General features: G+C 35.7%; 1 protein-coding gene across 5 annotated transcripts in view; it reads right to left on the reverse strand.

Annotated features, from left to right (window-relative positions):
- SLC17A5 (solute carrier family 17 member 5) overlaps window positions 1–24415 on the reverse strand; it is a 51375-nt gene that overhangs the window by 15478 nt on the left and 11482 nt on the right. For all 5 annotated transcript variants that reach the window (XM_042939174.1, XM_042939176.1, XM_042939177.1 and 2 more), the window contains 6 exons: window positions 23552–23639; window positions 21035–21121; window positions 20130–20248; window positions 15835–15993; window positions 10649–10781; window positions 8828–8975 (listed from right to left, as the gene is read on the reverse strand). In XM_042939174.1, coding sequence (XP_042795108.1) covers window positions 8828–8975; window positions 10649–10781; window positions 15835–15993; window positions 20130–20248; window positions 21035–21121; window positions 23552–23639 — 734 coding nt within the window. The remainder of the gene's footprint in view (window positions 1–8827; window positions 8976–10648; window positions 10782–15834; window positions 15994–20129; window positions 20249–21034; window positions 21122–23551; window positions 23640–24415) is intronic.

Below are 24415 nucleotides of genomic sequence, written 5' to 3' on the forward strand. Positions count from 1 at the left end.
CATTCCTTCCTGATTTCTACCAACTAGTCATTGTTACTTCTTCCTTTTAGCTTTAATCTTTCACTGTTGATTGAACTTTTTTTCTCAGCAATATTAACAGCCTGGGTCTCTTTCATCTTAAAAAAAAAAAAAAACAAAAAACTCAAACAATCATCCACCAATATATGCCCATCTTTAGCTTTTCCTCCTTCTCTTCATAGTTAATTGTTTTGAAATAGTTGTTTATTGGCAGTAGTTCTCAAATTTTAAGGTCCATAAAGACAACCCAGAGGAGCAACAAAATGCAGATTCCCTATTCCTGCGATCAAGAATTCTGCTTTATTTTTAACAAGCACTCTTGATGATTTTGATATAGATGGGCTAAGGATCACACTTTCAAAATCACTGCTTTATGTTGACTGTCTTCACCTTATCTTTCCATTCATTCCTTAAGTCACTGCAGCCTAGCTTCCTTCTTCTTGTTCCCTGGAAGCATTTTCACCAAAATGTTTAATGAACATCTTCATCTGCGGAGGAACATTTTCGTTCTTGTTTTACTTGCCTTCTCTGTGGCGTCTGACACTGTTGATCAAGCTCTCCCTTTGGGGATCCTGATCTCTACTTATTTTCCTTCTCCTTCTCTGCTCACTTCTCCTCAATTACCCTTGCATCAGGTTCTTCTATCTCTTGATGAATTACCAAGGTTTTCATCACTGTCTCTTGACTAATTTTATCTGATTCCATGGCCTCATTTACTACTCATATGTCAATGACTCTTAAATCTTTATCTCTAACCCAGAGCCCATTCTTGAATTGAAAACTGGGTGGTCTTGGCTTCCTTGACACCTTATTCTTGATTTTCTTTCTATCTCTCTCTTGCTCCTCTTTAGTTTCCTTCTTTGGTTATTTCCCCTCTTTCTCCTCTCTAAGTGTCTGCCACGATCCACTCTTGGGATCACTTGTCATTCTACCTTCTCCCTCAAGGCAACTCTTGTCTTTAAGTACTTCAAAATGTGGATTATTATTCCTTAATTTTCATTTAAAATCAGACTGCTTTCCTGAGTTCCAGATCCATATATCACACTGCCTATAACTATCATTTTCTAAATGTTTTCACAAATACTAAAATTTAACATGTCTGAAATTTTTATCTTCTCCCAAGACTGTTCTTCCTTCAGGCATCCCAATTCCAGTAAGTGGTATATCCATCTACCTAGTTGCTGATACAAAATACCTGGAAATCAACATCCTTGATATCTTCTCCTCACTGTTCAGGTCTAATCTATTGTCAAGTCCCACCTATTGTGTTTACAAATCATCCCAAATCCATCTACTTCTTTTTTATTCCTTTTTTTTTTTTTTTTTTTTTTTTTTTTAGAGAGTACATGAGCTGGAGGCGGAGGGGAGGGGGCGGCGCTGGGGGAGAGATAGAGAGAGAATCTTAAGCAGACTCCATGCCCAGTGTGTGGCCCAACACGGGACTCCATCTCATGACTGTGAGATCATGACCTGAGCTGAAATCAAGAGTGAGATGCTCAACTGACTGAGCTACCCAGGCGCCCCTCCATCTACTTCTTTATATCTCCTATTATATCCTATCACTTTTTATCTGGGTTGCTGCAATAGCTTCCTAATTGGTTTCTTCTACTTGTACTCTTATCCATACAAGAGTGATCTTAAAAAACAGAGCAGAGGATGTCATTTCCTATTTGTTCGGGATACAATATAAAATGCTTACTATAGGCTCCTGCTTACTCTCCAGTGGCTTTCTTCTCTGCATCTCTGCCACAAATGACCTTCTCTCAGTTGGCTGAAATATACAGTTATAGATCGAATGTTTGTGTGTCCCAAATTCATATGTTGAAGGCTTAACCCTATATTTGGAGACAGGGCTTTCAGATGATAAAGGTCAAATGAGGTCATAAGGATGGGGCCTCAATCTGATAGGTCTGGCACCCTTATCTGAAGAGTGAGAGACACTGGGGTTCTTTCTCTGTCTGGACACATGCACAGACACACTGAGGAAAGGCCATGTGAGCACACAGCAAATAGCAGCCCATCTGCAAACCAGAAGGAGAGTTCTCACAAGAAACTAACCATGCTGGCATCCTGATCTTGGACACTGAACTGTGAGAAAATAAACATCTGTTGTTTAAGCCACCCAGTCTATGGTATTTTGTTACGGCAGCCCAATCAGACTAAGACACACACCAATTTCTTTTTCTACTTATGTAAATTCTGTCAGGAATACTACTCCTTTTTTGCCTGGCTAACTTCTTCTTACTCATTGCTCAGATTTTAGCTTAAATATCATTTCCTCAGAGAAACCTTCCCTTACTCCTTGATCCACATTATATCTATTATATTCTCTCATCTTTTCTTCAAAAACTTTTTTATTTGTGAGCCTTATGTTTCTAAAAGTTTCACAGGTCAGGGCTGTGTCTGTTATGACTGGTACTTGGCAGGCATTTGATAAGTACTTGTCAAAAGAATTAATTATCATAATATATTACAATTGTTTCATTTTTTTTTTTAACTGCTTATTTCCTGAACTAGACTAATCTCCTTGCAAGTAGGAGCTGGGTGTTATTTTCTACTAGCATCATGTATATTGTGCTCAATGTATAGTAGGTCCTCCAGACATGTTTGTTGGGTGAGTGACTTGGTCAGGATTTGACTTTGACTAGGTCAAAGGATTTGACTAGGTCAGGGCCTCATACTTGAGATGCATAAGAATCACCCGAGGATCTTAACATGCAGATTCCAGTTCAGCAAGTCCAGATTCAGTGATGCCTGAGATTCTGTGTTTTTCAGAAAGTCCCACATAATACTGATGCTCCTGCTCCATGGACCAAACTTTGACTAATAAGGGATGAGTAGCTCTAAATCCATCCTGGTTCTCACTTTTTATGATTCTATGAACTACATAACTGAACAATATCATTTTGTTTAACTTACTTCAAGTGAAATCCTTTCCAGATTTCTCTTCTAATCAGTAGCATAAAGGAGCATATTTCAGTCCTTTAATTATGTGCTATTTCCTTGAGTCCTTTTTTGGATAATCAGGCTTCATTCCTATGTTGTAAATCTCAAATACAAGCCTCAGAGTCACTGTGCAGCAATTTGTTTAGGCTTCTTCCTATCTTCTCTCCCACAGAAATGGCTTCTCATGCCTTTACTCCTTCAGCTTCAAGGGGTTTTTATTTCAGTTATGTTTGTATCAGATCTTTCAAATTATCATTAAATTTAATGAACTTTTCTTGAAGTTAATTTGCTTTTCAAATTCTCCCTTTCTTTCATCATTATGTTTAAAATTTTTTTAATTTTAATTTTTTTTTTAACGTTTATTTATTCTTGAGGTGGGGGTGGGGGCAGAGTACCAGCTGGGGAGGGGCAGAGAGAGGGAGACACAGAATCAGAAGCAGGATCCAAGATGTCAGCACAGAGCCTGATGCAGGGCTCGAACTCAAGCCATGAGATCACGACCTGAGCCAAAGTCAACATGCTTAACCAACTGAGCCACCCAGGAGCCTGTTTTTCATCATTATGTTAAGCTCCTTTACTTCTTCACTGACCAACAACTATACTCAATAAGCATTTCCTAGCTTATAAGGTTCACAAAATTCTTCCCTCCATTTTTTCCCCTCTATTTTAATTGTTTTTTTAAAATGTTAATTTATTTTGAGAGAAGGAGAGTGTGAGCAGGGAGGGACAGAGAGGGAGAGAGAGAAGTAGAGAGAGAATCCCAAGCAGGCTCCTCATTGTCAGAGCAGAGCTCAATGTGGGGCTCAATCTCATGACTGTGAGATCATGACCTGAGCTGAAATCAAGAGTTGGATGCTTAACTGACTAAGACACCCAGGAGCCCCTTAATTGTTTTTTGACAAAAGACTCTGGTATGTTGTAAATACTTTCAACATTAGACATTTAGTCTTGTGATTAAAACCAGAGATTTATTCCTTCAGCAAATGTTTACTGAGCACACTCTATGTGACAGGCACTATAATAAAACTTTCATGCTTGATCAATCTTGAGATGTGAAAACATGATTACACTGCTAGATAAGAGATATATTCAGAGTTTTTTTTTAAAATCACAATAGACTTCTCACAGTGTAATATTTTTATTATTCTGATGATCAGATCCTTATACTTTTAAAAATGTAATATGAATATGTATATTCACATTAAAAACACAACAGGTTTTATATTTAATAGGGTTTAATGTAAACTTCTAGTTTAAAAATAAAAATCAGGTGAAACTATATAAAAGGTGTTTGAACTTCAGAATTTAAACACTGCCAAGACTATAACTAATGGTTTTAATAATTATTCACACCTATTTCTGGTTCTGAAAGTTTAAATTGATTTTAATTATATGAGATAACTCAAGAAGGTACCACTTTCTCTGTAGAACAGTGGCTATTTAGTCAATATGTAACTAATTATTGTTCCTACAAATCTCTAATTACTAACAAAAGTATTATTGTTCAAGGCAAGTAGTTGCCATTGTTAAATAAGCAACTGCCAGATTCATATGCCAGAAAAATGATAAGCTCTGTAGGTTTATGCAGTTTAACTTGTTGGAATTCTGAATCTTGGAAGGGTCCTATCTCAGATATGTGATTAGATTAGCAAGGTATAAATTAGTGAGATAAAGTAATATGCAGTCATTTCTTATTATTTAGTTAATTCCATGAAAGAATTATGTGAAAGTAAACGCATATATAAAAAATGAATATGTAACATAATATCTATAGGGTATGGCTGAATATTAATCTATTTACATTGTTTTGGATATAGAGTAGAGAAGTTGAGAGGACAAAATATCTTAATGAGTAAACTCTCATTTAGATGTACTATTCCCTTTCATTCCTAATCTCAGCAAATACCATATTTTCAACCTTAATTTCAGTATTATTATCAATATAAATTTACATAGTACTCTGTGGAATTCACTATTGTGCAGATACTTTTTTTTTTTTTTTAAGATTATTTATTTTGAGAGACAGTGTGTGAGCACAGGCAGGGGAGGGGCAGAGAGAGAAGGAAAGAGAGAGAAAATCCCAAGCAGGCTCTGCACTGCCAGCATGGAGCCTGATGCAGGGCTTGAACCCACGAACCATGAGATTATGACCTGAAACAAAACTAAGAATTGGACGGAGGCTTACCTGACTGAGCCACCCAGGCGCCCCTATGCAGATACTTTTAATTTTTATTTAGTTTTTACTTTTACTTTTTTTTTTTTTTTTTAAATTTAAGCTCTATGCCCATCATGGTGCTTGAACTCACAACTCCAAGATCAAGAGTTGCATGCTCTACCGATTGAGCCAGCCAGGTGCTTCTATTTTTTATTAAAAAAAAAAAAAAAAAAAAGCCCAACATGGGACTTGAACTCGTGACTTTGAGATCAAGAGTCATAAGCTCTAACTGAGCCAGCTGGGTGCCACTGCAGATAACTTTTTAGAGTTATTTAAATACATACACATGTAGCTGATATGTGAACTCAGCTATTTAACCCATCAGTTTCTCTAATTAACAGTTATGATTACTATGAAACTAAACAAGTTTCATACTAGAATTGTAAATAACAATATCATTTAAAGCTGTCATCTTTTGCTAATTTGTGGGAAAAGGTGACCCTACAATTCACCCTAAAAAGATTTACAAGGCTATATAATAATATGGACAGGTCTTTATAATTCTATAAAGGACTGAAGGATCACTTTTCAATATCCCAAAGATAAGAAAGTGAAAAAAGGTTTAAAACAAAGCCTAGTAGGTGATATTCAGCATATGAAAGTTGTAAAAGAAATAATTTAATGAAAGTGCAGCCTTTTGTTTCTATTTGTAAGTAAACCTTTGACACTAGTCAATGCTCCAAGTGATTTCTAAGTAGATCTGCTTAGGGGAGGCAGTAAAACTTAGTAATGAAAAAAACTTAGTAATGAAAGTATATGATCCCTTGCCAGGGCCTTGGTGTCTAAATACTATTCTTCACTAAAAAGAACTGGTGTTCCTTGGAGAAATGGCTATTCCAAGGTATTTCAAGGCAGGGAAGATACAAAGTGAATTCGAAATATCTGGTTGTTTCATCAATAAAGAAGTGGTCAAAAGGAAGTGGGATGGGGGTGGCAAGGAGGAGGGGGAAATGTTGATAGGCTATAGGAGCCAGATTGAAGGGGAACCTGTTGGCTAAATCTGAGATAATGTGGGCATAAAAATAGATAAGGGCAATAATGGATTGTAACTCATTAAATAAATTAGGAATCTCTGAGGCCACGCTGATGCTAGATAAAGAAGTGGAGCAGGAGGGAAGATCTTCTTACAATTGAATGACAAATGATAAGTGTGGAGGGAAAGAGGGTGGAAATACCACCGTTTTGAAGCCACTATAGTAAAATTTGGCTTGGCATGGATCAAGTCTAAGTTGGTGGTGGTGAGGGGGTTTGACGAGGAGCAGGGTGTTTGTATGATCTCAAAGCATCTTTCCAGAGATGCTTCATTAGTTGAAGGGGGAAAAAAGTAAGTTGTTATTAGAGAAATTACAACACCTTGACTGGGTGATCAAAATTAGTGTCACTAGGGGCCCCTGGATGTGATTCCCTGAGGTCACAGGCCAGTGAATCTGGTCAGGGATACATTACCTAAACGTAATCACAAGACATGAGACAAATCCACATTGAGTGTGGGCATTCCAGGTATTTAGGCTAGCATGAACAAAGGACCAAAGGTGGAAAAGAACACACATGCGCATGCACGTGTGTGTGTGTGTGTGTGTGTGTGTGTGTGTGTGTGTGTGTATGTGTGTGTCAGGGAATATTTTTTGAGAATAAAGAGTAGCTCAGTTCATTTGAGGCAAAGAATACAAAGAAAGTGATGTAGGTGAGGGAGGAATAAAATTATAAAGATAAATTGGGACTATAACATGGAGGGTTTTGCACATTGGCTGAGAATTCTATATTTAAATTTAATAGAGAATATAAAATTTGACTTTATTATATAATAGTAAAGTGTTGACATACAATAAGACCCATACCCAAATTGTTTTTTAGAAAGAGTTTTAACGTGGTACTAAATGTGGAAGGCTATTTTCATTCTTCCATTCATGCACCTGATTGACCATGACCCAGCACAGGGCCATGGTGTGGCTGGTGTAAATAAGAGATGTGGCCCCTGTGCTCTCAGAGCTTATAGTCCCAGAGCTTTTGCTTAGGTTACCACCTTTTATATCAAATGGTTTCTTGGTCCAATGCCTAAATTTTACTGGTTTTCTTCCTTGGTTCCCCACTGTTGGGTGGATATGTAACACTGAAGCTCCTACTTTCTTGGTATGGTCATGTAAGTCAACCACTCAACAAGTGTGGACTGGGTGTGCCTCTCCTTGTGCAGAAGTTGTGATATAGATATATAGCATGACTCAGTCTGAGGGAGTTTACCTCCAAATTGGGGAGATAAGAAAGAAGAGTTGCAATTAGAAACAATTACAAATCAAGGTAAGGCAGTTAATATAAATGCATCTAGCATAAAATTATAAATGAATGCACTGAGAAGAGGAGGAGAGAAAAGTAAGCATTAATGGTCTAGAAAGGCCTAATGAAGAACTGGGGTGTGAACTGGGAAGAATGCAGAGGGATGGGGAGAAAATGGCCCTGCCACAGGGGCCAAGAATGAGCCTTAGTAGAAGGCACTGCAAAGTGGCAGAAGGACTCATCAGGGAGCTGGGCACACTTATATTCTGATCGTGTGGAACCTCCTTGGACTTCTTACTTTAGGTACTTACTGAAGGGATGGGAGACCGAGGATTAACAGGAATCAGAAAATTCTGTGGTAGTCTAGGTGTGAAGAATTTAGGCTGGGGGAAGATGGTAGGGGACCATCTATCTTTTCTCCAAATGTAAATTCATATCCATTAAAAATTAACTGTACCAAATCTTCTGGGTTAAAATACTTACACAGCCTCCTCCTCTACCTTGATAACTGGCACAAAAGAATCCTAGAAGTATGTGGCCCAAAGAATATTTCCAGAGAGGGAATTGTAAAAATAATTCTGGGCTTAAAGAGTAAGAATTTTAGGTTTGTACTTTGGCTCTATCATTTATTAGCTGTGGTAGTACAAGACAAATGACTTAACTTCTCTGAATCTGAGTCTTCTTAGTCATAAAATAAGAATATCTATCTTATAGGAATGCTTTAAAGATAAAAATGAGGTAATGTTTGTGAAAGTGATTTATAAGTTAGACAAATATATTTGCACATGGGTAAGATAATAATTAGACAAATAATTTGTCTGGTCTTAGGCATTCATCCATCCAACTAAATGGCCACTATGTGCCAATTACCACAGTAAACTTTGAGGATAATAAGATAGTGTCTGCCTTCAGAGTTCCTATTCTAGCTGGGTAGAGAGATACAAGTTATAATGTGTGATTTTTTATGGGAACTTGTGTACAGAGGTGATAACGGTTAAAAGCTTAAATTTAAAAACAATTTCAAGTGTTAATTATCACGTAAACCGAAGTTTTGTTTCAAAATTTAAAGTCATTCCTAGAGTAGTCAAATTTATAGAGAAAGAAAGGAGAATGGAGGTTGCCAGGGACTGTGGGGAGGTTGGGAACGGGGAGCTAGTGTTTAATGGGTACAGTTTCAGCATGGGAAGAAACAGTTCTGGAGACACATGCTAGTGATGGTCGCACAACAATGTGAATGTACTTAATGTTAATGCCACAGAAGTGTACACTTAAAAATGGTTAAAGTGGTATATTTTGTGCTATATATATTTTACCACAATTAAGGACATGAATTTAAAGTCAATCTTTATCTTAGCTGATCTTTATGTTAGTACTCACGAAGGTGCAATATCCAGATGGTTGATGCTAAATCCAGAAGAGCAAAAGCCTCCCAATGTTGTTGATATGGTTAAGAATGCAACGGCCAAAGAATAATCACAACCTATAAATCCAGCGGCTACCAGGAATACTGCAGGCCCAATCATTCCTGGAGTTAAAAAGTTATAAACAGAAAAGAAAGCTCCAGTATTAACATTTGCTTGTGCTACCAATAATATAGTACAAATCTGAGGTTTGATATTACTGCCACCTACTGTAGAGACACTGTGCTGCCTAAGAGACAACTTACATAGTTTTCATGAAAAAAAAAAAAAAACAAAAAACTACTGGAAAACACAGATATAATGCAACTAATGTAAAAGTAAAAAGAAAATATCATTATGGAATATGATTAAATCTACATGTGACCTAGACTCAACTAAAGTTCTAGGAAGAGCAAGAAGAGGATGACTGAAAAATATAGTTCTCGAGAAAGCAATAGTTGTTGATACAGAAAGAGATTTAAAATTCATATAACCAAAGAAGATAAACTAAATAAACTCTATTGAATAAAGTTAGAAAAACACTCCATCTAGGTTTTAGCAATTGATAGCAATATACACATTTTACTACAGGCATTTAAGCATAAAATATAACAGGAAGGGACTTAATGAATGGGTTGCCATTCTTTCTGTTCTACAGCAGTGCTATCCAATGACCATCTGTGATGATGGAAATGTTGTATTTGTATATACTGCAGCTGAGAAACTTATTTTTAAAATTCAATTAAATGTAAATAGCCATATGTGGATAGTGGCTACCATATTGGACAGAGGAGGTGAACAGGAAGCAAAAAAGAGAAAGTTGGATTGAATCTAAAGGGATCTACTTCACTTGCAGGTGTGGAGAAATTTCTTGAGAATTGAGACAAGCAAGCAATGGAACAGGACAGCACCTTCCAGCAGTAGCTGCTCAGAAGGTATTTGCAGAATTATCCTGAATAGGGTCCTGCTACAATGTAATTTCTCAAGTATAACCTTCAGCGACTTCCAGTGTCCCTGCTTACTCAAGATCTTAAAAAAAATGAAATAATTGTCATAGATAGTTTAAAATTTACCTTGATGAAAGCAGTCTGAAACACACGATTATTTAAGGTAGCTTTGAGTTCTTTGATTTATAGCTCCTCATTTAATATAATGATGCCAGTAAATGTTTTTGGATTAAAAATTAAAATGTATCCACTTAGAAAAGGGATAGAGACTTAAAAATATTATTTTCACTGCAAACTTGGAGCTGAAAACAAAATGATTTATAAAATTCTGGAAATGATATTCAGCAAAGCAAGCCATTTTTAATGGTTAAGACTAGGGTGGAGATAATAGGATATTGTAAATATTAACCCACAAAATACATAGTTCAAAAACATTTATTTGTTCATTTGTTTATTTATTTATTTGTTTGTTTATGTATTTATTTATTTATTTATTTATTTATTTATTTATTTATTTATTTATATTTGAGAGAGTGCGAGCAGGGGAAAGGGGCAGAGAAAGACAGATAGAATCTCAGACTCCATGCTCAGCATGGAACCCAACATGGGGCTCAGTCCCACAATCTTGGGATCGTTACCTGTGCTGAAATCAAGAGTCAGACACTCATCTGACTGAGTCACCCAGGTGCCCCAGATCCAACCATCTTGTATAGAAATGCACCACATGCATTAAAACATAGTGTTTTAATATGTGAACAAAATAAATGACTAATACCATTTTTATTTTGCTTTGCACTGTAAACACAGTAAATGATTGTAAATCAAAACAAACATTGATTCACTTCACTTACCTATAAGGCTAAACACTCTTCGGACACATATAGTTGAAAAATTCCATTTTGCCCTTAAATTGTCAGCAGCTTGACCAGATAGGATCATACATAACCAACAGCCAAAATAAGGCAGTGCAGATAGAAGCCCATTCTGGAAGGAATAAAAAGACACAGAATTAATTGGTGGGGGGAAGGGGAGTAAGAACCAAAACAATATTCATATACACACATTCACCACCACTCAAAAACAAAGGAAATTCATACAATATAGTGTTGATATTAATACAGTCCAGTCTGCTCGATGTAATCTTGTTTTTTTTATAATTTTTTAAAAAGCTTATTTATTTATTTTGAGGTGGGGAAGGGCAGAGAGAGAGGGATAGAGAGAGAATCCCAAGCAGGCTCTGTGTTTAAGCACAGAACCGGATGTGGGGCTGGAACTCATGAACCATGAGCGTATGACCTGAGCCAAAATCAAGAGTTGAACACTTAAATGACTCAGCCATCCAGGCGCCCCATGCTCAAAGTAATCTTACATGTTATTTTGGGACGTGGGGTGCAGTTTCAGTAGGAGAGGACAAATCTTTCTATTACATTAGCCTATAGATTCTCCCCATTGAGAAGTTTTTGTCAATTTTCACTTATTTATACATACTTATATATGTGTTATATAATATTTATATTTTAAGTTATATAAAATTATAATATACAAATTTACTATAAATATTTATAGTTATATTTAAAAATTATATTTCTATTTAAAATTCATATTTATATTTTAAAATGGTAAATTTATTTTACATATAGGTATTTATCTTTATATAAAACAGAAAATATAAATACATTTATAAATTATATGACTGTTATAGATTATATATAATTATACATACTTATATTTGTAGAAATATTATAAAATAACGTGCAGATACAGAAAACCACATGAATCGAATGTTTAGCTTAATGAAATGCTTAAAAATGCACATTGTCGGGGCGCCTGGGTGGCTCAGTTGGTTAAGCGGCCGACTTCAGCTTGGGTCATGATCTCGCTGTCCGTGAGTTCAAGCCCCGCGTCGGGCACTGGGCTGACAGCTCAGAGCCTGGGGCCTGTTTCAGATTCTGTGTCTCCCTCTCTCTGACCCTCCCCTGTTCATGCTCTGTCTCTCTCTGTCTCAAAAATAAATAAACATTAAAAAAAAATTAAAAAAAAAATGCACATTGTCTAGATCAGGTGTACAGTGCACCACCACATGCTTTGAGCAGAGGACAAAGGTAGTGAGTTGATAGACCCCTATTTTTCCCTCTTCTTTTCCTTTAAGTTGCCACCTAAACAAAATAAAAGCACCAGAAGATATGAAACAGAATTTATCCTGGAAACGTGCTATGCTATTTGCTTTGTAGGAAATGATTTGGCAGTCAAGTTTTCAGGAAATCCCAAATTCTGTAAAATGAAGAACACATACGTGGAGAAAGGAAAATTCTTTCTTCTCGTCATTTTTCCCCAGCATAAACACCTGAGGTGACAAAACTAAATGACACAATTCTGATAAAAACGAATGTTTTTATAGTATGAGAAAGATGGGTACACCTGTTAGTCTTTTACAAACACAAAAAAGGTAGAAAGATATATTATCAGTGATATTTAAATCTTCTATTTAAGTATCATTAATGGTATAAACCAATAAAATCTGCTAATATTTTAAATTTAAGTATGCTTAAGAAAAGATTTAGGGGCACCTGGGTGGCTCAGTTGGTTAAGCATCCAACTTCGGCTCACGTCATGATTTCACAGTTTGTGGGTTTGAGCCCCACGTCAGGCTCTGTGCTGACAGCTCAGAGCCTGGAGCCTGCTTCGGATTCTCTCTCTCTCTCTCTCTCTCTCTCTCTTTCAAAAATAAATATTTACAAAAAAGCTTTAGAAAAGATTTAACTTTTTTCATCATAGGTTATAGTCATCTGTATTCAAATGTTGTATATTTCCAATTCTACTTCTGTAGCTAAGATTTTTGTTTCTTTCTGGTATTAAGCTGAGTAATTTCCTCTTTAAATTTTATTCTATTTAGATTTCTGCATAGCGGGATCACTTCTATCATTATTTGTGGCAGAATCCTACTTAGGAATAAACTATAGCAAATGGAGAAGTGGATTTTCTGATCTTGGTCTTGTTCCCTGGTGGGATGAGACTGATAATTCATCAGAGTTACTGAATTTTTCCACTTAAAGTTCTAATGTTAAAAACTTTCCCAACAACCTAAAACTACCACCTTCTACAAATTATTATAAATCTTCAACATTTGTATATCCATGGGTATCTTTCACAGTTGTTAAGCTTTTGTACTCATTTATTTAAAAAATTGATGCTAAAATATTAATATCCAGAATAGGATAATAGATATTGCCCCAACTCTCACTGAACTGTAAGAAATAGGGATACTAGGGCCACCTGGGTGACTCAGTTGGTTAAGTGTCCAACTCTTGATATCAGCTCAGGTCATGCATAATCTCAGGCTTATGGGATAGAGCCCTACATTGGGCTATGCTTGGGAGTGTGGAGCCTACTTGGGATTCTCTCTCTCTCCCTCTCTCTGCCCCTCCTCTGCCTGTGCATGCGTGTGCTCTCTCTCTCTTTCTCCCAGAATAAACTAAAAAAAAACAAAAACAAAACCAAAAAACAAAGAAAAAGAAACAGGGACAGGAAAAAGAAAAGAAAAAAGGGAAGAAAAAAAGAAGAGAAAGGGAACAGGAACACTAGAACTGGGAAAAACTAAGAAAAAAGAAAAGTAAGGATAACTAATGAAGCTAAACTTCTATGAAAAAGCAAGCTTATAACAAAGGATCAAGAGCTTTAAATTTTCTTATTTTTATTTTTTTATTGTTATTTGTTAATTTTATTTTATTTTATTTATTTATTTATTTTTGTTTTGTTTTGTTTTGTTTTTGTTATTTGTTAATTTTAGAGAGAGAGAGCATGAGCAGGGGAAAGGGGCAGAGGGAGAGAAAGAATCTCAAGCAGGCTCCATGTTCAGCAAGAGCCTGATGTGGGGCTTGATCCCCTGACCCTGAGATCCTGACCTGAGCCAAAATGTAGTCGGACGCTCAACCAACTAAGCCACTCAGGTGGCCTAAAAAAGAAATTCATTTAAAAAAAAGCCTTCTATACAATTAGAGAATTATTTTGAAAATTTGTTCACAATTCTTTGAATTTGGAAAGAAAATACCTTTTGGTATAAAAATGCAAGATAAGTGATTCTGGTTTTAAAGTCTCTCATAGAACTTAAAAAAAAAATCAATGAAAAATGGATGAAGGCAATTAAATGCACAACGCTAATTGATATTTCATTCTTTCCATAGTTCTCTCAGGAAAATCTCAAACAGAAGCATCTGTGGAATGATCTTTAAATTTCCATGCAATTTGTCATACAGTAGATTATAGTCAGGCTCTACTCACAGAATGCTTAGGAAAACAAGATTGCTCATGAGAAACTCACCCCATGCTATTGCCAAAGCTTCGTTTCAGGTTAACTTCTGTCAATGCAATTTGTGGATATATTTGAGTATAGATGATCTTGATTTTCAACAGTAGCCAGAGTTCTTCCCAGCTTAGCTGCTTGGATGCAGTTTAAGGTTCAGTCCATGGCCAGTGTTCCCAGTATGCTTTGGAAGACAGGTGACTGGAGATTCACTTTAACGATGTTTAAAGCTGTGTATCTGTCTGTGTAGCCAATGCAATTGTGCAGTCAGCCCTGCTGCCTTCACATTCATCATCCGGGCTGCTTTTTTACTTCCAGGGCCATCTTTCGTTTTGTGGCTGAGTTGTTCCATTGTAGAATACACCATATTTTGTTTATTCATTCATTAGCTGATAGACATTTGGGCTGTTTCCACTTTTTGGTTACCATGAATAACGATGTTATGAACATTCAGGCACGTGTTTTTGTGTGAATATATGTTTTCAGTTCTCTTGGGTCTATATCCAGGGGAGTTCTGGGTCTTATATTAACTTTATGTTTAAGTTTTTGAGGAACTGCTAAACTTTTCCACAGTGGCTACACTACTTTACATTCCCATCAGCAATGTATAAGGGTTCCATTTCCTCTACCTTCTCACCAGCACTTGTTACTTTCTGGGTTATTTTTATTATTATTATTTTTAATTCCAATAGGTATGAAGTAGTATCCCATTATAGTTTTGATTTGCATTTTCCTAATGATTAACGATGTGGAGCGTTTTTACATGGACTTATTGGTCATTTGTATGTCTTCTTTGGAGAAATGTCTATTCAAATGCTTTGCCCATTTAAAAGATTGGGTTGTCTTTTTATTATGGAGTTGTATGAATTCCAGAATATATAAGGAATATAAAAAATATATATTTTTTATATTCCTTATATATTCTAGATCCTTATCAGAAATATGATTTGCAAATATTTTCTCTCATTTAGTGGATTTTCATTCACTTTGTGTGTGTGTATTTTCATTCTTGATGGTGTCTTTTGCGTCACAAAAGTTTTTAATTTTGATGAAATAGAATTTATGTATTTTTTTCTTCGGTCACTTATGCTTTTGGTGTGCCAAGGGCACAAGGATGTACACTTCCTAAGAGTTTATTGTTTTAGCTCTCACATTTATGTCTTTGATCTTTTACTTTGAAGGCAAAAACACCACCAATTTTTCTTATAAACTGACTTTTTCTGTTCAGGCTTTTCTTCAAGCTCTTTAAAGACAAAACCCATCAACACAGAGATTCTGATAGAAACTGCCTCAATCTGATGGGTTCAAAAGAACCGGCAGTTTCAGGAAGGCTCTTCTTATACAGCTTTGCAACTATAGCTCTGCCAGTGCCTAAATAATGCTGCAGAGCGACCTCAGGTCTCCCAAGTCCCTTCTCAGCTGCCAGCGAGTTCTACCGCCGTCCCTTTGAGAAGTGAATACGGGTACACTTGAATTTGTTGTCTGATATCCTGGCATGTTACTAGGGACTAATAAGACCTTTATGGTTAAGGGAGATACCAGCCCAAAGGTACCTTGAATCAAGAATTAACACACACTGAAAAAAGAAGGAACAGTTGTGAAGCAAGAAGAGCAGTTCAGGATATGAGAGTAAAATGGAAGATACAAAATAACAATTTTATATAGATAAAAACAAATTCTGTCTGTAGTTTAAAAATGTACACTTTATACAAGAAGGAGATGATTCTTTTTTCTTACCTCTTGAACATTGAACCTTAGGATCTCCTTCATATAAGTAGGCAATAACGTCAATAAAGTATAAAATGTCCAGTTGTAAGAAAAATGTGCAACTACAATAGCCCAAAGAGGTAGTGATTTTAGCATGGGTACCCATGGCACTGACTTCTGTGAAGAGAGCTGAAAAAAACAAAACAAAACAAAACAAAATGACAGGCACAATTCATGTATGCTATGTTTATATCTGTACCTTAGCAGCCAAAATTCCACCCAGAACACATTACCAGCCTTGACTAGTAAATTCCAGAGTTTTAAACCAACTCTTTCAAAATATTAAACAGCAATAAAGAATCCATGATTCAGATTAAAGGAAAAAATAGAAATGTAATCTTATAACTATAATGTCAACCCTAAACATCCCTTATGAACGTCAGAATTCACTTGCAGTATTAATTTCTCCATCTAGAAAATATAGTTTCATAATCAAATTCAGAGGCTGACATAGGGCAAAGGAATGAGATTGGAAGTCCTCTTATAATTTATATTTCACTATCGAATCTTTACTCAATGATAATGATTAATAAGAACTATGCAACAGAAAGTTTGTTTACGTAGCTTCTGGAGAAATGGTCTTCAAAGTAGGGTGTAAGCACCTTAGGGGATACAAGATGATTAACTGTTGTGTGGAAAAACATATTAGAACTTCTATCTATACTCACTTTTATTCTAAAACAAGAAACTCTATTAATATTTAATACATAGGTTGGCCTTGGAGTGTATCAATCACATATTGTATGGTCTCCCCAATTCAAAGGGGTTAATGGGATCCTCACTTTCTGGTTTGCTCTCAGTGTACCACAACATATTACAGTTTTTACCCACCTTTTTAAGTGGGTTTATGGATTTTGTTAGCCAGTTTTAAATAAAACAAATCTACAAAATTGACAGTGTCTTCAAAAAGATTCTTACAGACAAGTCATAGAAGAGAATCCTAATAACATAGGCACAAAGGAACACTAAGAAAATAGTGAATCTGACACTTTTCCTCATATGAGTTCTTTGTCAGCTACCTCACCAAGCAAAATAATAGTAGGGTCATCAAATATAACATACTCAACACTGCTCCCATTAAACAACATTACTAATTTTTATGTGATAAAAAGGTTTTCCTGTTAAAATTACAAATTTATGTACATACTGCTTATTTCATTTTATTTACTCTTTAAAAAATCCATTTTTTTATATGTTTTATGATACATATAAGTACAGTAGTACATGTATGTAATCATGAATAAATATACCTTTATTCAGAGTGTTAGCTCCCATATTTTTATTGATGCATGATTAAGAAGCCTGGAATCCATTAACCTGGAGCATCAGATTATTACATTTCCTGCACACTGAGGCTCTGTGGTTTCTCAAAAGCTAATAAAGCAATCTATGTTTCTGCCTATGAATCCTGCCTCCAGGGTTCACTGTTATTTCAAAAAGAGGAAGAGCTAGTATTAACCTTCTTGTGGCTTTTTCTTTTTATTTGATTTGGTAGATACACTCTTATGCTATCCACTTTGTATCAAAGATGTAGGGTATTTGGGGGAAAAGAAGGAGACAGAACATTTATTTTTTTGTTGCTAAAAATTTTTTTTAAATGTTTATTTATTTTTGAGAGAGAGAGAGAGAGAGAGAGAGAGAGAGAGAGAGAGAGAGAGAGAGAAAGAGCGTGAGTGAGGGAGGGGCAGAGAGAGACGGAGACACAGAATCCGAAGCAGGCTTCAGGCTCCGAGCTATCAGTACAGAGCCTGATGCAGGGCTTGAACCCACAAGCCATGAGATCATGACCTGAGCCGAAGTCAGATGCTCAACTGACTGAGCCATCTAGGCACCCCAAGGGAGCATTTCTTTTTATACAGCAGCATATATTATATTGAAGTTATGTTCATCAATGTCTGTCTCCCTCTGGAGATCACAGGTACCATAGGAACCATGTCTTGTTCATTTTCTTTCTCATGTTAATTTTTAAGTCCTCAGTATCTGACAAAGAACCTTTCTTAGATCCAAGATTTAAAGGTGGAGCTTCATATAACACATCATTATTTTATGGCATTTTCTTTTCCTTTTCTTTCTTTCTTTTCTTTTCTTTTCTTTTCTTTTCTTTTCTTTCTTTCTTTTTTTTTTTTTTTAGTAAACTCTCTGCCCATTGTGGGCAAACTCACAACCCTGAGATTAAGAGTCACATGCCCCACCAGCTGAGCCAGCCAGGAGCCCTTATTTTATGATGTTTTCAACCACAACATCATCTGGTTTAAGAATGCAGTTTGGGATTCTGTGAAACATAATTCTCCTGACTCCCCTTGCTTCTGAATATTCCATTTTCTGAAGCAAATGGAAAAACAAGTTAACCTTAAATTTAGATATGGAAAGATTTAGACACATATCAAGGTAGAAAAAGAAAGCAAGCTTTTTCCTGTTTTTGGTTCTTAAAATTTTTTTTTACTGTTTATTTTATTTTATTTTTTTATTTTTGAGACAGAGACAGAGCATGAATAGGGGAGGGGCAGAGAGAGAGAGAGGGAGACTCGGAATCTGAAACAGGCTCCAGGCTCTGAGCTGTCAGCACAGAGCCAGACACGGGGCTCGAACACACGAACTGTGAGATCATGTCCTAAGCCAAAGTCAGACGCTTAACTGACTGAGCCACCCAGGCACCCCTGTTTGTTTGTTTAAGTAGGCATCACATGCAGCACAGAGCCCAACACAGCTTGAATTCACAACTCTGAGATCAAGAACTGAGCTGAGGTCAAGAGTCGGATGCTTAACTGACTGAGCCACTCAGGTGGCTCGAGAAAGGAAGCTTTTAAAAAAATCTAAATAAACGAAAAGTTTTCATGAATCCATAAAAAAATAATAAAAATGACGTACTGAAATAAGTAAGCTGTTGACCATCAATGCTAAAAAAATATGACAAAACATAGCAAGTTTTATATAGCAAGATCTGTTCACAATGCATTAAATTACTTTTATCTGTTTCTTAGGGGAAAAAGTGGGTGATTCATCTGATTAACATCGCAGAGGACTCAAAGTAACTTTCTTTATTATATTATGATTTCTTCTGAGTTTTTGCCAACCTTAAGACCAAGATATGCCATATTTCTGAAAGTTCAACAGCTTATAGAAACATTTGTAGCAAAATTTAAAAACTTAAAAAGAGGGGCACCTGGGTAGCTCAGTCGGTCGGGCGTCCGACTTCAGCTCAGGTCATGATCTCGTGGTCCGTGAGTTCGAGTCCCGCATCGGGCTCTGTGCTGACAGCTCAGAGCCTGGAGCCTGTTTCGGATTCTGTGTCTCCCTCTCTCTCTGACCCTCCCCCATTCATGCTCTGTCTCTCTCTGTCTCAAAAATAAATAAATAAATGTAAAAAAAAAATTTTTTTTTAAAAATTAAAAAGAAAGGTGAATGAGTGTTTAATTGCTGCCTATTTGTACTATATATAAAAATTGAAAATATCAATAATAAATTAATGGGCAAGGAAAGTTTTATATAAAATATTTTATGTTCTTAAAACCAATAAAATAACTATGAAGTCATTAATAGTGCTAAAGAAAAAACTGTTTAATTTTTCCTGACTTTTCATGTTCTTCTTTTATTCCCCCCAAAAGACAAATATTTTTTCATGACTTGAAGATTTATTGTATTAAATTATGACAGACTTTTATTTCTGACATGCTATTGTGCATTATTAATATTACATATTAATAATATACAATTTTTTTCTAAGGGTCTACTCCAGAGAATCAACCAGGTAGGTCTAAATCATATTATATATTATAATAAATGTGTTGTCTTCCTTATTAAATCACACTTCATTATTAAATCACATTTAGAATGTGGCTATAAGATTTTTCATAAATAACACATTTTATTTTCTCTTAATTAAGAAGACAAACTTAAGACTTACTGATAATCATCACTTTAGAAGGTTTAAAGCAACTTATAGGGGCACCTGGCTGGCTCAGTGGTAGAGCATGTGACTCTTGATCTTGGTGTTGTGGGTTCGAGCCCACATTGGGTATAGAGATTACTTTAAAAAAATAAAATTTAAAGTGGCTTGTAAAAGTAACTTTTCACATATTTAATCTTGAAAGAATTGTAATTTTTCAGACAAAACAAACCATTACTTCATATATTTATTTCATTTGCCTGCTCTCTACTTTGCCCAGAGCATGCACAATAGAAATATCTATTAAAAAAATTGGTACCTCAATTCTGGAGAAGAAAAAAGTTCTGAAATTGTTTTAAAAATGTGCCAAAGTCCATACCTGATTTTTTAATGATGAAAGAATATATTCTTTTTCATGGCGGGAGATTGCCTTGTGAGTTTCAGGCTTATCACTAACTAACAAGATCCATAAAATAAACCAAATGATGCCAACTATACCTTAGAATAGAAAAATAAATTAAATAAAATTAGAATGCACCAACAGCAATTTTAACATGTCTTGAAAAAATTATGGAATCATAAACTTAGTGTAAAATTGGTTTCAGCTTAATGCTGATTTCAAGTTCCACTCATAGTTTCTTAATGGGATATTTGCTATCTGTATCATCTCCTATAAGTTGGGAACAGAACAATTTTAACCACATGAGTCTGCCTCTCAGAGTTTACCAAATATTTTAAAAAATAAATGTCCACAACCTATTATTTCCACAGGTATCTGGTTTTGCTTGATTTGTTTTTTGTTTAGATTGCAGATGTATTTTCTGCATGAAATGTCTACATGGCAATCTCATTTATTAAAAACATGAATCAACCTGCTAATGAGATTGAGAAATGAAAAGCCCTGGGACTGAATAAAAAGAAAAAAAAAAGATTAAAACTACCAAGTGAGGGCATTCTACTTTGCTTGAGAAAAAAAAAACTTTTCAAAATATAAATTTTTATAATAACCAACACAGTAATTTTTGATATTTCGTATGGCATTAAAGTCTTGAATTCAACAGCAGTTTCTATTGAGAAATATTCCAAAATTAACATCATGTCATAACTAGATCATTTTAACCATATAAAGTTAAAAAACAGATTGTCAGTATTTTAGAACTTTGTACTTTTAGGAGTTGGTAACCTCAGTGATTTGGAATATACATTTTTAAACAATTATTAGACTTCTATTACATTTCGCATTTGTTACATTATGATTTAAGTTAAATTTTTGAATAAGCTTACCAAAAAGGTAGAAGACATAAGTCCAATTCATATAGAAGCAAATTATTCCAGAAAGAGGAAGAGAAATTACTGTCCCAAGCTGTGCTCCTAGAACAACAAAGATTTTGTAAACTTTGAGGAGAAATGAACAAGGAGGGGACAGATTTATTGCTTAAAGGAGATGGCTAACAGATTCTCTCAAGGAATTATTTACTAGAAAATCCACAGTTTATAAAATGTACACATTAATATGTAATTACATTAGTTACAACTATGTAGCTGTTGATGAATTAGAATGTATCATCAATATAGGACCTATCATAACATGAGCTAGTAAATCACACATTACTAGTAAATGTGTTAGAAATCCAGGTGTTTGGGGGAAGGTTCAAAGATGGTCTCTAAGGCTGATAAACATAATGTACTGCAGTATACTTGATGATATAAGAATGAAGCTTTTAGTAATGTAATTTGCCCAAAATATATTACAAACAATGTTTCAGATAAATAAATAATGAAATTCTTTTTTTTTTTTTTTTTTTTTTTTTTGAGAAAGGGAGAGCATGAGTGGGAGAGAGGGGCAGAGGGAGAGGGGAAGAGAGAGAGAGAGGGAGAGAGGGAGAGAGAGAGAGAGAGAGAGAGAGAGAGAGAGAGAGAATCTTAAGTAGGCTCCATGCTCAGAGCAGAGCCCAACGCATGGCTTGATCCCATGACCCTGGGATCATGACCTGAGACGAAATCAAGAGTTGGACACTTAACCGACTAAGCCACTCAGGTGCCTTGAAATTAATTTTCATCATCAAATAGAAGATATCTTAATAGATACAGTGGCAGCTAAAATAATCAGATATTGTTTCTGGTCTCAAGTTTTAGTCTTAGGTAGGAGACAAAAATAAACAAATAATTATCACATCTTAGAAAGTGTTAAGTGTCACAGGGCAATGTGGAAGTTCAAACATGGGACAGATTGCCTCTGACTTCTAGAGGTCAGGAAAAGATATATGAAGCAGCAATAGACTTTGAAAGACGGGTGAGATTTTTGTCTTGTAGAAACAAGGTAAGAAAGATGATACGGAGGCAGATGTAATAGGATGAGTAAAGGAATGGATGTAGGGAAGCAGAGAGTGAGTTTGGGAACTTCACTCGGGTAAAGGAAAGGAATAGAAGGTAAAGGCTGGAAAAATAGGTTGGATAGTTACTGAATATCTACTTTACTTCAGACACTGTGTGTCAGGGACCAGGCTAATGGAAATGAAGTGGTGAAGACTGTAAAGAATCTTGACCCACAGTTCAGGCTTAGACTTTACTCAATAGGTAAAGAGGAACCACAGGTAGTACCTGCTCATGAACTTATCATCAGATTTCTCACATCAATCTCTACATAGCTGTCAGAATCATTTTCTTAAAATGTAAATCGGATCATGTCTCTCTCTTGATTCAAAACCTCTGATGTCTCCCCATTGTATTTTGGAGGAAAAAAATCCCAAATCTACTTTTCTTCCTGTGGCCTGTAAGGTCTGATATAATCTGGCCCATGTATATTTCTCCAACCTCATCTTATGCCATTATGCCCTTTATTCATTAAGTGCTAGCCACCCACAGTGGTTTTTCATTTCTTTGAACTCTTATGTTATGTCCTGCCTGAGAGCCCTTGTACATGCTGTTCTGGTTGGCTGGAATGCTCCTCCTTCTGCTCTTTGCATGACTGATTCATTCGTATCCTTCAGATTTTAGCTTAAAAGTCACCACAGAGAGGTCTTTCTCAGCCAATGTATTTTAAAGCAGTCAGTCCAAAAGTTTTCATTCAGTGTATGATCTGGGAAAATTATAATTCATATATAAAGTTTATGCTATCTCACCCATAGATCAAAACGTTGGCAAATAAATGCAGAGAAAAAAGATGTATGAAGAGAGAGACTGAGAATCATGATATGCTCATTAGACAATCAAATGAGAAATCAGAAGGGGCACCTGGGTGGCTCAGTTGATTAAGCGTATGACTCTTGACTTCAGCTCAGGTCATGATCTCACGGTTTGTGAATTTGAGCCCCACATCAGGCTCTGTGCTGGCAGTGTAGAGCCTGCTTGAGATTCTCTGTCTCCCTCTCTGTCTGTCCCTCCCCTGCTCGTGCTTTTTTTCTCTCTCAAAAATAAATAAACATTTACAAAAAAAAAAAAATTGAAATCACACTTTAAGGACAAAAGTGTCCAACTTTCCAGCTATTGGACTTTAAAAAAGAAAAAAAAAAAAAAACCCCGTGGCATTCACATCTGAATGAGCAACATGTTATGAAATAAATGACGGCAGATGGAGAAAATGATATTAGTTAAGTAAGCCTCATTGCTATATGTTAAGCCAAAGAAAAAAATTAATAATAAAATTATATCTCTAAAACTTAATTTTCACCTAAAGGAGGCATCTGACATCATTCTGGTGTGCAGGTGTTTTTTTTTTTTTTTTTTGTTTTGTGTTTTTTTTTTTTAATCCAAGGCTGATATACACATGTAGCAAAATTTATATAAGAATAGTTGCCTTACCCGCATATGAAATGCTAAGAAGCTTGCTTCGTTCAAGAGGGGGAGCCCAAGAAGACCACATGGCATGCATAGCTGGAAATGTAACACCCTGAGGAGAGGAAAAAGATATTTCTGCTGAAATACAAGGTAGATTTGTGAATGTTTTAAATTCAGTTGAGTATTTTGTTGTAAGAGAAATTTCTGGATAAGAATCAAACTAGAATCAGGTTCCATGAAGTGAGATGCCTCTACAGTCTTGAGTGAAAATACGTTCTAGTGAAATACTTTCAAAGTCTCAACGAAGATTGATTCTGTCAATTGGCTTGAGGACTCCACGGTAAGGGTCACAATAAATCTAAAAGAAGGTACTGAATGATGACATAAAGGAATCCCTCTCAAGGTCAATTTTATTCATTTACTTTATTAATGGCCTGAATGAAATGGGAATATTACTACCAATATATAACTTTAAAAAATGCTGAGCTAATGCTTTGGGGTACTGGAAGAAAACTCAAATTGACCTTAATCAACAAGAAAAATTGTCCTACAAAAAACCCCGATGAATTGAATTAGAGCATTTATAGTCTTCCCCCCCACCCTCGGTGATAACTGGCCTAGTAGATGCCAATTACTGATATAAAGGGGCTGGAACTGGGCAGGCAGGAGAGTCACAGAGACTTGGGAGAGGAGGAGATGCTGGAGGAGAATGGGAGGGAATAGATTTTGGTATATTCAAAGAAGTGGATTCATAGCTCTCTTTGGCCACTAACTGTGCAGCTTCACAAAGATTAGTTAACTTCCTGGAACTTCAATTTCTTTATCTGTAAAACAAATACAATACTTCCTATCTTGCACGATTGTTGTAAAGCCAAATGGTAGCTAGTG

The sequence above is a fragment of the Panthera leo genome, chromosome B2, assembly GCF_018350215.1.
Source record: "Panthera leo isolate Ple1 chromosome B2, P.leo_Ple1_pat1.1, whole genome shotgun sequence".
Taxonomy (NCBI): domain Eukaryota; kingdom Metazoa; phylum Chordata; class Mammalia; order Carnivora; family Felidae; genus Panthera; species Panthera leo.